The following is a 17,769-nucleotide window of genomic DNA, read 5'->3' as shown; positions in this document are numbered from 1 at the left end:
TCCACGAATATGTAAGTTTTCCTTAATCCACGAAAATAGATACCCATGAAAATAAATAAATCCACAGTAATGTCCTCTCCTCTGCAACAGAGGCATTGAAATTGACATCTACTTTTTATTCCATTTAATAATGAGCTGTTACTTCAAACCTTATGCTTTGACATATCCTTTGTTTTTTTTAATGAACCTATGTGTTGCCTTTAGTATTACATATTTTTTTAGTAAAAAACTTTAAAAAATGTATCCTTTTGACCTCTAAGTTGTACATCAAAAAACAAAGTAGTAAATATTGAACTTCATGTTGTACTTTATGTTGTACATCTAACTTTCTTATTTGTTGTACATCTAATTTTCTTACATGTTCTACACCTAATTTTCTTATATGTTGTACATCTAATTTTCTTACATGTTGTACATCTAATTTTCATATGATGACTAGAAAACTTACATGTGCCTTTCTTGCTCATTCTTGTGTGATTAATATTGATGAAAACAAAGTAATGCAAGTTCATTGGGTGTTAAGTTTAATTCAAATCAAAACACTATGACATTTTTGTTGAAATGGTGACTAGAAAACGTACATGTCAGCATGTGCCCTTCTTGCTCATTCTTGAGTGATTAATAATGAGAAAAACAAAGCAATATAAGTTCATTGGGTATTTATATATAATTAGTTTAGTTTAAATCAAAACACTATGAATTTTACATATTTTTTAAGTCTTATAGCAAATTATTTTGGCGGGTGTAAAATTTCACAATTTTCATTGAATATATAAGGTTTACGAAAAGAAATTGGCAGTTATTATTTTGGCGGAATCAAATTTTTTATCAATACCTTTGCATGTGCCCTTTTTCATTGGCGGAATTTAATTTAAGCGATTTTGTTCTATTCCTGAAAATAAGCGAAAATTTACACCCAGCGAAAATAATGTGCTATACTGTATCAGTCTTAGGTGAAATCTCAGCACAAAGAAATTTCTTGAAAAATTATTTATTGTGTTCTGTACACTGTTCAAAGATTTTATTGGAAGCATGTTTTTAATTCATTAAGATTGTAGGATACTTAAAAGTATCTACTGCACTCTGTATTGCAGAGGCAGATTTAGAGGGGACCCAGGGGCATGAGCTCCCTGTTTTTGTTGAAAATTTTTGTTGATAATTCATGAATACATTGAAGCATGACGAGTAGGCCCATTCTTAGGCAATCAGTGCCCCCCCCCCCCCCCCCCCACCACCACCACAAACACCACCATCCCACCACCCCAACCCCACTAATGAAAGTTTCTGGATCCACCACTGCATTGTACATAAGGATCTAGAAATATTCATTGTTCTCTCTTCTGCATGTTCTATTTAGGTTGGGTTTTTTCACGATGAACTTTTTGTACTTACCGGTACTCTGTTCATTAACTTTTCAAGAAATATTGATTTATACAGTGGGATGTAATTGGTTCTCCGGAAGAAACGAATGTACTCTATGATGTACATTACGTTTTCAGGAAGTGTTTACTCAACTCTACATTGTACAATATATTTGCACGTCAGGATCAATAATAACTGGCCTTTAAACACTGTTACACGTTTAAATAAATAATTTATATCATTATTTCCATTCGAATTTAAAATCGCTCCTGCTTTTTTCTTAATAATGGCACACAAGAGAATTGACTATTGGTTGGAATCCATCACCTCATGAAGAAGTTTTTCACCTTTTCATCCAATGGTTTGAATTTGACATTTCACACCTTTTTAGCCTATGGCCTGATTTTTACTGAGTAATTGGGGCTTACATAACAAATTGAACTTAATAAGACTAAACACCATGAAACTCCATAAAATAAATTGTAAAGGGGGACTAGTGCATCAAAGGGCTGAGATGTTCTACTTGTGACACCCATTCGGCATTGCTTATAATGGGTTTTCAAATAAGACGAGGAAGAAGGACAACCCAGGGTTATGAAATTTAGTAATAAATATAAATTCCTCCTGTTTCAATGTTCTCTGGTGTTGCACATGAAGTGTTCCCTTCTGACATTTACATTCAAAAGCTATAGTGACATAATACACAATAGATTGATTGATTGCTTATTTTGTATTTAACACCACTCTCAGCACTCTAGATCGCCACTTTTTCTAAACAGAGGAACTCAGTTGGAGAGTACCACAGACTTACAGCAGAAAGACAATAGCAATCAAAACCAAGGAGTAAACAAAGACTCACAAAACCAAAGGACATTTACATCAACAGTTATAAATAATAAATAAGAAACAACACGAACTCCACTAAAAGCCGGGAGTGAAATCAGGTGCTCCTGAAGGGTAAGCATTTCCTGCACCGTATACGCCAGAAAAACAGGCAATACTAGTAAATTAAGATAATAATAATAATAATAATAATAATAATAATAATAATAATAATAATAATAATAATAATAATAATAATAATAATAATAATAATAATAATAATAATAATAATAATAATAATAATAATAATAATAATAATAATAATAATAATAATAATAATAATAATAATAATAATAATAATAATAATAATAATAATAATAATAATAATAATAATAAATTCTTTATTTAAAGAGGGTAAACACAGTTAGTTACAATTACTTATCTTCCCTGAGGCCCTCATATACATGTATACAATACATGCACCTGCCACGATTGGGTTCCTAACTTGCAACTTCAGTGTTGTTGCACGATAGATACAATGCTTCTGATATTATGTGCAAACTAAATGTAACTGCAGTTTATAGACACATGGTAACAAACATTAGCAAGACTAACAGTTTCAAATACAATTCAAAACAGCATATTAGGAATGTTTCTATAATGCAATACACAAAGCTATTCTTAGGTTAATTTTTCCATTATTTTTACCACAAATGAAGTTTGATTATAACCACATCAAACTGTGTACATTAACCACAAATCATGTGTGATTATTAATAGAGACAAAAGGAAATGGTTTCCTTGTTACATCAGAGACTTCTCCAATCCCATTTGTAGGAAGCTACAGGCCTGTGGGATTCTGACGACTATCAGAAGGATTTAAATCTCAATATAGTTGTTTTTAATTTTATTGTTTTTATTTCTTCATTTCTGAGAAGACAAACATGTCTTTTTAACGACAAAACATACATTACAGAGACAGATATTAATGACATTAAAGACTATAATGAAATAAAATGATACCCACACACTTATAACTGTCCATAGTATCTCTAAAACTAAAATAATATCATCATCAAATGACAAAATAGCAATGAATTCAGCCTACTTTTTCTTCTGGAAAGCGCTTATTTAACAATTTAAGCATTGTTAGTAAACTCGAAATATTACAGTATGATAAAGTACCATGAAAGCCGTTTTCATTTATTATCGCAACTCTTTTTTTTTATACTTGAAGTTCTGTTATTTGTGTCTTACAAGGAAATATTGAACGCTGTTAACCAATCCTGTAGGAATCATATAAATAAAGATTTTCTTTAATTTTTTATCTTTCATATCATGCATATAGTGTTCAAATACATATGTTTACAAAATGAGGATATTTAAATAAATATTTAATAATAACGATACTGGCTTAAGGATGTCTGCTGGTCATGTTTTTGAATTCTTGTCATATTTTCGATTTTCTCAGGTTTTATCCATCCAAATGTATTAAATTTTTTTTTACACGACACCCCACTTTTGTCTTCATAAATCTGTTCAATAGATCATTTCAGATTTAGTGATCCGGCGGCATGAAATCCTTGTTATTTTTTCTTGGTTTAAAGGGTAAAAAACAATTCCAATGTTAACAAATAGTAAAGTCTGAAGAAAACCCTTTTCCCGCCATTTTCTAAATGTCTCGTATTTTGAAAACTACACACGAGACTAACGATTTTATTACTTTATTTTGTTTAAATATCAAAGTTGTTTTCATTTTAAGCAACCACATGAAATCCTTGTTATTTTAAATTAGAGCAGCAGACATCCTTAAATAAAAGGTATTTATTCATGCAGTTATACATGTGGAATGCTTTACTGCATACAGTTCAAGGTTTTAATTGTTAATTCCGATCAATATATATTATTCATCTATAAAACGTGTTCTTAATTACGTTTTTCACATGGTATCAAAACATGAAAGTATTGGCATGACTATCAGTAGGTGTAAAAATCATTTCACAAATAAACAAAAAATCATCTTTTTATAATGAGTACAAATTGACTTTAGATATTTGTGGTCAAATTATTCAATTAGTAAACTGAAAATATGAAGAAAGAGGCTTGATTGAATATCAAAGTTTAATGGTGCTATCCTCTGGCAAACAAAACAATGTCTAATGAGTAAACAAAAACAATTCTAAAGTATACTGTGGAAGCCAGGAACAGGATTGAACGTGATAAGTTTCCTACCCCCACATACAAAATACACATGGTTGGTCATCATGTACTTTCATGTTTTCTACCCTGGGCCACATATAATGTTGTTTTCATGTACTTTTAAAGCAATGAAACAAACAAAAAACACCAACAAATAACTCAAGATAAAGAATGAGGAGGGGCGGGGGGATTACTATTACTATATTCTGCAAAATCTCTACTTTTTAGGTTGATAATTTTTTATGTTTACAGTTTCTACTTATTTGATATATTTTTCAAGATACTTGCCGAAAGGACAAAATATGAAAGGACAAAATATCTCAACACGATGCTGTCAGAGTGACAGCAAAGCAGATTTTTTAACAATTATTTGAGGAGTGGCATTTTTCAATACCATCAGGACCATAACTCCTGAACCATAAAAGTGACAATCATCAGTATTGAACTTGACATCTATTTAAATTGTCATCAGTAACAACATATTAAAATTTGTATGAGCTTTGGTTGAACCAGGGTCCATGAGTTAAAGCATGGACACAAATGGATACACCATCTTTCAAGAACCACAACTCTTGGACGGTGAAAGTCAAAATAGTCAATATTTAAATTGACCTCCTTTTTGTCATCAGTAACAAAATATAAAAAATTTTAAAGCTTTGGTTGAATGTTTCATGAGTTAAAGCACAAACACAAATGAAAACATTATTTTTTAATCTTTCAAGAACCATAACTCCTGAACAATAAGGAAATTGACATTTAAGACAAGCTACTACTAAAAGAGTCACATAAAAATTGCAGTTGTATCAGCATTCTGTAAATAAAAAATATCATGAATATTGCTGATTAGTTTTGCTGAAGGAAGTAGGAAGATCTAAATATTTTGATCATATTTGTCCTTTTAAATTTCCCCAATCTTTTGTGTTTTTCAAGACTGTTAATTTTAAAAATAAGGATTACAACAGAATCTGTAGTTATACATGTAAAACCATGTCTGACATTTAATATATTCTGTTTTATGAATATATTATATAAAGGATCACTGTGTTAAATTAAAAATAGATCAAAAGGTCCTTGTTTTAGTTTGTTAAAATTAAGCATACAATGTCTTACTCATAATTACTGTCAAACTGTACCTATCACCTCACAAGCTAGGATATGTATCTTAATGACAGAAACAAAGATCTAATAACATATTGAATAAAAAGTCAAATTATAGTTTATTTACTTTACCAAAGACATGCATTAATTTTTTTAATAACTTTTGTTAACTGTACTAAATGTGCATACTCAATAATAAAGCAGAAATGAGGTCAAGTAAGGTTGGCTTGCGTTAAGGAGGAGTTAAGCAAGTTATTGTCACCAGACAATGATTCAAAGACCTATTTTTACATTTTATTTCTTAAAACACTACAGTGGTTTGTACAATTTTGACATATCCATGTTATTCTATTCATTGCATAAGGGACGACATCAAAAGATCGATGTAGGATAAAAAACTTAAATCGAATAGTTTGGGGGTGGGGGGGTCAACATTGCTGCAAGTTTTGTTAATCTAAAATCGATTTTACATATATCCATATAGGTAAATCAATTTTTCCCAAATTAAGTTAAGAAGGGGGGTAGGGGGGTCAGCGAAAAAAACTATGTGAATTAAGTTTTTTATCCTACATTGAACTTTTGATGTCGTCCCTAACACTAACATTCATTCCAAGAATTTATTTTCAAATAAAATTCCAATTCTTTTTTTTTCAAATGCTAGGTTTATGGCACACCACTGCAGATTAAGAATCTAAGACGAGGTTTGCCAAGTATCACTGTACAGTTAAACTATATTCTTTTGCTGTCATAATTCTTAAAATTAAATAAAATTAAAAAACTTTGATCAAAAGAAACTTTCTTTAAAGTAAGTGTCACAGATATATATGTCAATAAAACAATCAAACATTGCAGGATTCTTCATCTTTCCAAAATAATGATAATGATCATAGACATTAAAGATGCATTGTTAAAAACTAGCACAATGGCTACAGGACACTTTAACAATTATGGTCAAATAATGAACCCAAACACTACCACATTTTTGTAAAGATTTGGCCACAAAAACAGCTGGACTGACCAACTGCCTTCTGCATTATTACACCAACTGTGGTCAATCTTAGATAATGTGTTTAACATGATTGATCAGCGTCTATTTCTTCCAGATTTATGGCGCAAGTAACAAAAACATAATTATATGTTTTAAGGTGGTCATTTAAGTCTTGATGAGGTTTTCGCCCCTCTATGGAATAACTGTTAATACTTCCCCTTTAATACCGTAAAACTTCTTTCTAATTGATGGTCAGCTGTGGCTTATGGTGTTTAAATGTGAAAACATATATAAACATGTTACCATACATGACAATCAAAAGATGAAATAAAGTTCTAAGGAGTATAGTCTTTAAATGTGAAAACATATATAATTCATGTTACCATACATGACAATCAAAAGATGAAATAAAGTTCTAAGGAGTATAGTCTTTAAATGTGAAAACATATATAATTCATGTTACCATAAATGACAATCAAAAGGATGGAATTAAGTTCTAAGGCTAATGCTGATTATGGATATGAATTTATAGATGAATGGTATTATATGGCTTCTTTCAACAAGAAACAAGGGCTATTAGAACAAAAATTGTCTATTAACTGCCAGTCAGATCCAGTCCAAAGTCAGGAGCCTCTGGCCTTTGTTAGTCTTGCATGTTTTATAATTTTAGTTCATTCATGTTTTGGAGTTTCGTGTGACATCCATTTTCATTGAACTAGTACACATTTTGTTCAGTGGGGTGGCCCATTTTATTTTCAATTTTACTTTCAGACTGCTTGCAACAAGCAAAGTAGGGAATTTTTTAACATATCTTTTTTTTGTCAATAAATATCAAGCAATAATTGCATAATTATTAAGAACAAAAGAATCTTTATAAAGAAACAAATTGTATTTTGTTTAAGAATTGAATGCTTCTTTTTGTAACTTCATTGGGGTTTAAAAGCGTTGACTGAAGTACATTTTGTATGAAGCGCGGAAGCGCTTCATACTAAAAATGTGCGCACAGTCAACGCTTTTACAACTCTATGAAGTTACAAAAAGAAACATTCAATACTTATAATTACATTTTTTAGCAACAATTTTGAAAATACGAATTTTATTATTGTTTTATTTAATTCAACTGTGCACTTTATTGTGGGACCACGTGTTATCATGGATGAAAAGTTTTATTGAGCAATGAACTGCTTACGGAATAACACGTGATGTGCAGTTAGCCAATCAGAATAAAGTATCATAATGAAACATACATCTAATGTAATTATTAAGAATACAAATTTTAATCATCAGATGACAAGATAATGAAATGCATCATTACATTTACATTGATGCCAATTACATTTTACACAAAATAAATTTCCCTGAACTGCACATCATTTACAATTGAGAGAAAGCAAAAATAAATTCCATCTATGTTCTATCTTGTATAATAAAGTTGCAAAATAGTAGTATCCTTAGAGGGACAGAGAAATATATATAGTAATTATCAACCTGTACAAAAACTGTAACAATCCATAATTGGCATACTAAACTTATCTTCCAAAAGCAATCCAAATAAGAAAATACTATGACTTTTCAGGAGTATCTAGAAGTTTGTATAAAAGAGTCCTTGGTGTCAAGGTTGACATGAGTTTGATAAGAGGCTATTTCATATATATAAGATTTAAAATGGTATTTGCTGCTTTACCAGCAATGAGAAGTGAACATGGTGAAGGCAAAGACTTGTAAGCCTGGAGTCACAAATACTGGGCAGCCCAATCTTGTACACACTCAAAGGTCTACAATTCTTGCAAGATTTCTATAAATATACGTCCTGGTGTAAGGCAAGGACATAAAGAATTTCCCTTTTTTTGCAACCCAGCATGTGGAGGGCAAAAAAAGGGCGCCAAGTAAAGAAACAAAGTTTGGAATTTTCTGAATGATAATTTATGAGGCTTTGTGTCATATCTAGTCTTATTTCATGGTGTACATGGTTCAGATGGTGCTGTACACTAGATTTTTTCTTTGAACTTAAACATCTCTATTTCTTTCAATATTATGTGACCTACCACATGAAGATTCATTTATTTATAGTACATACTTTAGTCTTTACACTTATTATTTCAGGATAAAGTACATGATAACTTATCAAAGCAACCCAGAGACTACCCATAAATTCTATTTGAACAAGAAAAATACATGTAAAATGTACATAAATTCTTGTATCCTTTACAAAACAAAACTCAATAAATTACAGTTATTACTTTGCAGTAACAACAACTAACAAATATTTCTAAGAAAGATGTTTTTTAAAACAATACATGCAGTAATTCACATGACTGAAAAGTCTGACATAGCACTTTCTTTTAGAATTTTAAACAAATGCAATGTGTTAGATGCATCTTTCATAAAATATAAAATGCAAGAGTATTGTACCTGATTAGCAATTTATGACATCAAATGAATAAGGAAAGAGTTGACAGACAAAAGAAAAGGTTTTGTCATCAGCTGAGAATATGGCTCCTAAAAAGAAGAACCATATATTAGTCCAGTTTTGTCTTCAGCTGAGAATATGGCTCCTTTAAAACAAGAACCATAGTCTAGTTTTATCTTCATCTGAGAATATGGCTCCTAAAAAATAACTATAGCCATTGATCTATGCTGTGGTATAAAGGCCAACAAGTGGAAACTAAAGTCTCCTCAGAGGGGGTCTCATTGGGGGGTGTTCTGATCCTGGATCCTACTTACTGTTTTGTCAGATTCCTGTATCCCCCTTACACTATGTACGTAAGCAATTCTATTTTTTTTGTAATTTCTCGTGTCCCCCTAGACATCATTTCCCGTTTTCATGGTACAATAATTTGACTTTCATGTGTCACGCTTACAAAAAAATAGTTACTCCCGCGTCACGCTTACACCCCAATGAGACCCACCTCAGAGCCTACTTCACCATCCCTCAAAACATCCATGTATTTGTATTCAGGCCAGCTGAAGGACGCCTCCGGGTGCAGGAATTTCTCGCTACATTTAAGTCCTTTGCCGTAAGTGCCGAAATTTAGTCTCATTTTCAAAATTAATCATATTTGTTATAAAAATATAATTTAACGGCATATTTATTCCATTTCAACCATCCTTTGAAGTTTTTACACCTCAAAATCATAAAACGGCGAAATTGTGTCCATGGCGAATATGAGCGCCCCACTCTACACTTCTAGACATAATTTGAGAAATTTTTATTTTTTTAAAACATCATCTGGGTTACTGAAAATAAGAGTTAATCAACCTTTTTGTTGTCACAGACAATTGGGTAAACATTGGTGTCTATCCCTGTATCAAAATAGACTAGATGTATTTCTGCTTAGTATTGATCTAATGAGTTCAGTCCTTTACAACTGATTTTTATAGTTAGTTCTTATGTTGTACTCTTACACAACTGTCCCAGGCTAGGGGAAGGGTTTCCAAAGCAAACGAATTAATCCATCTCCATTCTGTATGTGCCTTTCTGAAGTCAGTAGCCTGTAATTCAGTGATTATTGTCTGTTGCTGTACATCATCTCATTTATGTATTTGTCAACAAAAATGGGGAACTACTGAGCAGGTTCCTGCTAGTTAAAATTATATGTATACATGTATCAACTAACCTTAAGTCTTTGTGAGACAGGATCAAAAATCAGTCTGACGCCATCTTGAGACAGGTTCAACACCAGGTCCATCTGCAGGGGATACTATAACAAAACAAAAATAGGATTCACATCCCGACTTATACTTGTGTGTTAACTTATTTTCTGGCAACTTATGATTTGTTAGATTGATTGGTATTGAACCAAACTTTCAACACTTTTCATAGTGCTATTTCATGGAGGTCAGTTTTTATTGGTGGAGGAAGCTACAGTGCCTGGAGAGAACCACAGACCTTCGTCTATTAACTAATTAATTCTATTTTAAATTGTACCAAGAGCTGTTTCAAATATATATATGAACATCTTGCAATGTCCCCTCTTAGAGGTCTGTGTGTGACAAACTATCAGGCAATTTCCATCTCTACCCAACAAACCCTCTTTTCCAGTGGCAGGTCATATTTTCTCTTATGTATCCCTTAAAGAGATCTTTGCTAAAAAAAATTTGGGGCACCAATTTAATTTATTGTCTTTTATGTGTTCTTGTCCTGAAAATGCATGAACTATTTACAACTGGACGATCCACCAACACAAATCAATTAATCACAATAAATAATATCTATATACATGTTTATCGCTTTTTTGTGCATTTTTCCTTTGATCTTTTTTTTGTGATAATTTTTCATATCATGCTTCTTGCTTAAGATTGATAATAATCCCTAGAAACTAAGCAGGCACGTGGCGTTGCTAACAAAATTGACATGAAATTGACAACGTCGTCATAGGTAAAATAGCGATAAACAGATTATCATTGGTCATCTCAACTCGATTGCCTTTCTCGCTTTTGTCGTCCTAGCTCAAGCGAGAAAATCAATCTCGTTGAGATTATCAACGATAATCTATAAATATTCGCATTACACTAGCATGCAATCAATTTATCAACATTACCTTCAACCATACCATTGCATGAAAACAAGAGTACTTACCAAAAAGTCTAGTTTGCTTTACTGATCATGATTGATACTTATATAAAAGTCTTTTTAAAGGTTTAAAGTTTTACTACAAGTATTGCATCAACTTAACATTATTAATGATCAATGCCAATGAGATCAAGGTAAGTTAGACAGTCATATGGATACATGTACGTGTTCTTAACAAATTATTCAATACACCTAATAAACTTGACCCATTGCCTATATTTTCAGAAAAACAAATCTTAGCATAAAAACTTTACACTGACCAATGGACCATGCAAAATGAGCTGCAGGGCATTCTATTTTTTAACGCAGCTATAAACCAAATTCAAAAGAATCCTATTTTTGTGTTATGCATGTGATTGCTGGTAATTGAGAGTGATAGCACTGATTTATAACACAATCCTAGGCTATAATACATATATCTAATGTGGATTCATAATATTCGTTGGATACCAATTTTCATATATCTCGTGGGTACAGGAGAACTATGAATTCAAACGGTCAATATATTACAAATTTTCTATGGGATTGTATGTAGATTTTGCCAAAACCACAAAATTAAATATCCACGAATATACATTTTTTCCTCAAACCACGAAAATTGGTACCAACGAAAATAAATGAATCCACAGTATTGAAAATAGAGGAATTGCTGCTACTACAACTACACGGTGTAGTTGAATAACATTTTAAAATGTACTGAGGCTTCATTTTTTTTTTCAAGTGTACCAATTTTCTTGGATTAAGGAACTTTGGTGGATATTTGAATGCATGGTTTTGCCAAAGATTGCATACAAGCCCATAGAAAATTTGTACTTTGTTGAACATTTGAATTCCAGGTTAAATTAGCTCTACTCACAAATTCCACATAAATTGGTAATGCACGAATGATAATGAATCCAGTCAGTATAGGGTCACTAGTCCATAGCCTATACATTACATATTTCTACAATGAACATGTATATAATTATAAGAATATTTTCCAACTCACCTGATCACTATACCATACTTGTACCCCTTTAATGTACCTATCTTGTCTTTTTAATATACTGATAGCCTGGTTGAATGGCATACCTGTAAAACAAAAACATCCCATTCTACAGAGTTAAAACAAATTTATAGGGTACATCCATCACCAGGGTGAATGACTGGTGTTTGCCTATCATAGTGTCAGTGCCGTAACAGTAGCAATTATTGCCTGGAATTCGGAATGATATGTATACATGCAAGTATGGCAGTAGGAAAATTCAGTTTGCTTTCATACATATGAGTAAGGAATAATCTTACAGTGGTTGTGGTACAATGTACTAGTTGGTTCATGTCTGTCATTTTTGTTTTTTGTAAATTGTTGATGGGTATCCGATTCGTGATTCGTATATATTTCAATGGCGAACAAACCGGGAAAATTTACAAAAAAAAACGATGTTTGACAAGCAATTTGGAAAGGAATATGACGTTTTTGATGCAACAAATAGATATAATAGTAATAAAAGGCAATTTGCACTACATTCTAAAGTACCAAAATCAAAGCGCTGTAAGCACTGTAGGCAGTTAACCAAAAACCAAGGCAAACATAACAAGAGGCTGTCACAACGACAGCAAACCGGATTTATTAACATTTATTTGTCTCCTGGCAATATCACAAGAACCATAACTGATGAACGGTGAAAGTGAAAATCGTCAATATCAAATTTGACCTGCATTTTATCATCAGTATCAACATATTAAAATTTGAAAGAGCTTAGGTTGAATGATTCATGAGTAAATGCAACAACATGAATGGAAACGCCAATTTTTTATCTTTCAAGAACCATAACTCCTGAACGGTAAAAGTCAAAATCGACAGTATTAAACTTGACCTCCATTTTGTCATCAGTAACAACATATTAAAATTTGAAAAGCTTTGGTTGAACAGTTCATAAGTAAATGCACGGACACGACTGGAAACGCCATTTTTCAATCTTTCAAGAACCATAACTCCTGAACGGTAAAAGTCAAAATCGTCATTCTTGAACTTGACCTCCATTTTGTCATCAGTAACAACATATTAAAATTTGAGAAGCTTTGGTTGAACAGTTCATGCGTAAATGCACGGACACGACTGGAAACGCCATTATTCAATCTTTCAAGAACCATAACTCCTGAACGGTAAAAGTCAAAATCGTCATTCTTGATTTTGACCTCCATTTTTTCATCAGTAACAACATATTAAATTTGGGAAGCTTTGGTTGAACAGTTCATGCGTAAATGCATGGACACGACTGGAAACACCATTTTTCAATCTTCCAAGAACCATAACTCCTTAACGGTAAAAGGCAAAATCGTCATTCTTAAACTTGACCTTCATTTTGTTGTCAGTAACAACATATTAAAATTTTAAAAGCTTTGGATGCACGGTTCATGAGAAAATGCACGGACAACATTTGGTGCCGCCTGGTCGCCCGACCGCCTGCTGTACATCCCCAAATCAATAACCGAAATTTTTGTCACAAAAATCCGGTTAATTATGAAAACTGTGGTAATGTTGATTCAACTTTTTTTTTAAAGATTTAAAAGAACAAACATTAAACATTCATATATAATTGTACATTTATGTTCATTTAATGAATTAATCATTAAGGCAAATAATTCATATTTTATCAAGGTTTTCAATAGTAACGCACATGACCACGAATGGTCATGAGTATTTCATGAGTCAGCAGTGGTACAAATTTGCAATGATTGCAGTTCTTCTAGTTGATCGTAATTGTTCGTATTAGTTGACTGTTAGTAGTTCAAGTTGACTTTAGTACGAGCTTGTAAAAGTATGAATGGACTTGCTTCCCTGGAAAGAAAACTGAGTTTGTGTTGTACAGTACAAAAGTTATGAGACACAAATCAGACAAATGTTTACTACTACAGGGATCAATAGTGAGGTCTGACTGACCTGTCCATAGTAAATGTAAATGACTCCCACCTTCACCCCAAGTCCATGATGTCTCAGTTTGGAATAAAATGACAGGTGTTAGGGTCTAGCAAAGTGATATGCATATATGTGTCGCCTATGAGATTGACCTTGTATGTCATTCAATCTTTTTTGAAATGACAAACAGGAATGAATATGGTTTAGGTGTTGGTATCTCAATCTTTTACAAGTTCTCAAAACACACACAAGAGGGTGTGGGGTGACCCTAGGGACTACCCCTATTTTTCATTTGATTTTTTATATTGTCCCATACATGAATATATAGGGTTTATGGGTGGGGATCTCAACCGTTATCAAGTTTTCAAACAGGAGGGGGAGGGGGACCCCAGTGACTTCCCCTATATTTCATTTAATTTGTTATATTGTCCAATACATGAATATGTATGATTGAGGGGTGGGGATCTCATCTGTTTCTAAGTTATCAAACAGGAGTGGGTAGGGTGACCCTAAGGACTCTCCCTATATTTCATTTGATTAGTTCTCATACATGAATATATATGGTTTAATTTAAAGGTGGGGATCTCGACTGTTTCGAATTTCTCAATCAGGTGACTGCAGGGACTCCCCCTATATTTCATTTAATTTAGAGTTGGGGATCCCAACTGTTTCAAAGTTCTTAAATATGAGGGGTAGGGGGACCACAGGGACTTCCCCTATATTTCATTTGATTTGTTATATAGTCTTATACATGAGTATATATCATTTATATGGTTAAGGGGTGATGATCTCGAATTTTTCCAAGTTCTCAAACAGGAGGGTGTACAGTGACCCCCTAATAATTCATTTGATTTGTAATATTGTCCCATACATAAATATATATTGTTTAAGATTGTGGATCTCGACCGTTATAAATTCTCAAACAGAAAGGGGTAGTTAGAGTGGCCCAACGAACTCCACCTATATTTCATATGATTTGTTATTTTGTCCCATACATGAATATATATGGTTTAGGGGTGGGGATCTTGACCATTACCAAGTTTTTGTCATTTTGGTCTCTTGTGGATAGTTGTCTCATTGGCAATCATACCACATCTTTTTTTTTTTATATAAGAAACTTCGATCCAGCTATTTTAACTGACCTATCAAAATTGAGAAGAAAAAAATACCCCTTGAAATTGCAGTAATATGTTTAACTTGAAAAGCATTTAACATTCATTACCAACATTTATCACTGATAAAAAAAATTATACTGCTACCAGGAACATATATATTGTTAGATAAACTGTTCCCAGCTGTCACATTGTATTGGATTTTGACATTAAAATTGCATTGGTGTACAAAATATTTTCTGCTTTTTCTTTCTTTTACATATATCTTTTGGTTTTAAATTCTAGGGTTTATATTTATTTACCAGGCATAGATGTATTTTGTCACCTGTCTGGATTTTTTTAGCTGATAGCCAAAACCTGGGATTACCCTTATCCGCTTCCGGAATCGGATCTGATATTGTAATCTCGCGGCAGCCATTTTGTTTTCAATGTTGTTTTTGACAGATAGTGAGATACGATTTTACTCGGATTTACACACATTATTTATCGGCGATTTTCTGTATAAAGCTAGCGGTTGAACAAATTGAACATCGCTGTCATGAATGGTAATGATGAAAATAAGTTTGAGATCGTTTATTAGGAAACTTCGGTAAAAATATTTGCAAAGTTATTTTTTTTATTTTCTTTCAAGGTCCGTCGGGCGTAGCTAGTAACCAAGTAGAAAGTCCGACTGCAAAAGTGGAAGGTCGCAGACCTCACACCACCGCTAATTTGAACCCCTGCGTCAAAATTGATAAGATACGAAAATTTCGTCTTCTATTAATTCAAAATTGCCGCTAACAGTGTGATCAGTTGAACTTATATTAATAGACTACTGACGTATATATACGTAGTTGACTACGTATTGACGACAAACAATATTCCTACGACTTTTGTAATTTGGGAAATCTTAACTACTTGTCTTTAGAGATTTTCGGCGATTAAATATTTCATACATTTGTTCTTTGACATCTTAGCCAAAAGCTCAGGGGATAATAAACTACATAAGGATTCCTAATGTGCTCTACTTCCTATGTGCAACTTCAAAACTTTTGGGAAAATCGACGATCACTTAAGGTTTTTCTGGTCATATTTTTTGTAATCCAGAATGAAAAGTATGAAAAAACTGTCCAATAAGTTATGAATAATATAGTAGCCAGCTAGATGATAACAATGGCACGTATTTCAGCATTTATTGGGTAGCACACAAATCCAGGGCGCTCGCATAAGGCAGCTTAACTGCCTAAAAAACTATTTTGCCCAAAATCAGAATGATTTCATGTTCGCTCTCAGTAACAAGTACCGGAATTGAAAGAAAGTGTTTCGTAAAAAGTTATTTATATTAAATAGCATACGATCAATTTGTATAGTCAATGCTTTTATCACGTTTATAAAGAAAGCAATTGATTGTGTCTTTGATTATAGGATGTTTGACATTGTTATCGTCATCAACTGATATATTTCGTTTCATTTGTTTGACTGCGCATGTAAAATGCAAACCAGAAACGGACCGGAAGTTGATATGCTAAAAGTCCGGAAACTGTAAAGACATTCGATTGAACAAAATCCCAATCGATTATCGACATCGCAAGGCCCAACCAACTGATTTACGACTTATTCCGATCATCAGAACACCACTAGTGGCCTTCAGCTCTGTTTTTTACTCTTTGATTGGGTTGTTGTTTAAATAAGAGAGCAAATGAGAATGGGATCGGACAAGATTTTGGTCGATCAATCTCAGATTCAAGTCTTTTGTCTATCAAAATAAAGATCAATAATTAACTTAAAAGGTTTGGCAATTAAATGTAGAACAGTTAAATGAAATCTTGAGTCTATGATTCCCAAATTTTGTTATTTATTGTCTTGTTCCTACATGTATTTTTTTATCCAATAGTGATCAGCTGTTTTGTGACATTCGACCTTCACCGTTGTTATTTATTTTTATTTTTGTGTGACGATCGATGTCCATTATAAATTACGAAACGATAGAAATAATTTATTTACAGATATCAGCACTATGAATTTTGATATCATTGATCTCTTTTGGGTTTTTTTTATTTGTAGTTTCAGATGAAATCTGACATAATGACTTGTAAAAAGATGACATCGTCATACTCACCAAGAATAAATTCCCATTGCTCGTTTCCAAGTGACCTTTCCGGGACTACTTCTAGATCGAGCATGGTAATTTAAAGTTATTGTTTCTATCGGCATTAAGATAAAGGTTTTATAATGAAACGTTATAAAATTCTATAGACATTTTTAGACTGTTGATTCTGGTTTGTTGTCATTATGATATCGCCATTTTTGTTTTGGTTTATTCAACCTGCGCAATGCATCTTTAATTTAGCGCCAAATTCAAATAACCTGAAATATACATAATTTATCACACCTAAGACACCTAAGTATAAAGGATTTGTAAAGTAAATACTACTTGCATGTCTTGCATGGGTACACATACGCACTTGGAAGATAGACCCCCTGGTCTTGTTTCTTTTTCTTTCAACAAGTGACTATTTAAAAAATTATTAGAGTGCACCCTGATAGTTGACAGGTGAGGGCCCTCATGGGGTTTTTGATTATGTGATTACTTGGCCGTTTTTTTAATGATTATTTGATTATTAAGCCAAATATTTCATGATTATTTGATTACCTAGGACTGTATTTTTAGTTTATGATTATTTGATTACTAAAGATAAGCAAATATTTAATGATTATGTGATTATATTGGCAAAAA

General features: G+C 32.5%; 1 protein-coding gene across 1 annotated transcript in view; it reads right to left on the bottom strand.

The window, feature by feature from the left end:
- Positions 1-17,367, bottom strand: part of LOC139524190 (phagosome assembly factor 1-like) — a 43,632-nt gene extending 26,265 nt beyond the window's left edge. Inside the window, exons 1-3 of the mRNA XM_071318820.1 lie at positions 17,152-17,367; positions 12,031-12,113; positions 10,087-10,170 (exon numbers count right to left, since the gene is read on the bottom strand). Coding sequence (XP_071174921.1) covers positions 10,087-10,170; positions 12,031-12,113; positions 17,152-17,215 — 231 coding nt within the window. The 5' untranslated portion in view covers positions 17,216-17,367. The remainder of the gene's footprint in view (positions 1-10,086; positions 10,171-12,030; positions 12,114-17,151) is intronic.
- Positions 17,368-17,769: the final 402 nt, after the last annotated feature.

This window comes from Mytilus edulis, chromosome 5 (assembly GCF_963676685.1).
Source record: "Mytilus edulis chromosome 5, xbMytEdul2.2, whole genome shotgun sequence".
NCBI lineage: Eukaryota > Metazoa > Mollusca > Bivalvia > Mytilida > Mytilidae > Mytilus > Mytilus edulis.
The sequence above is the reverse complement of the archived record's forward strand: the minus strand, read 5'-3'. Positions and strand labels throughout refer to the sequence as shown.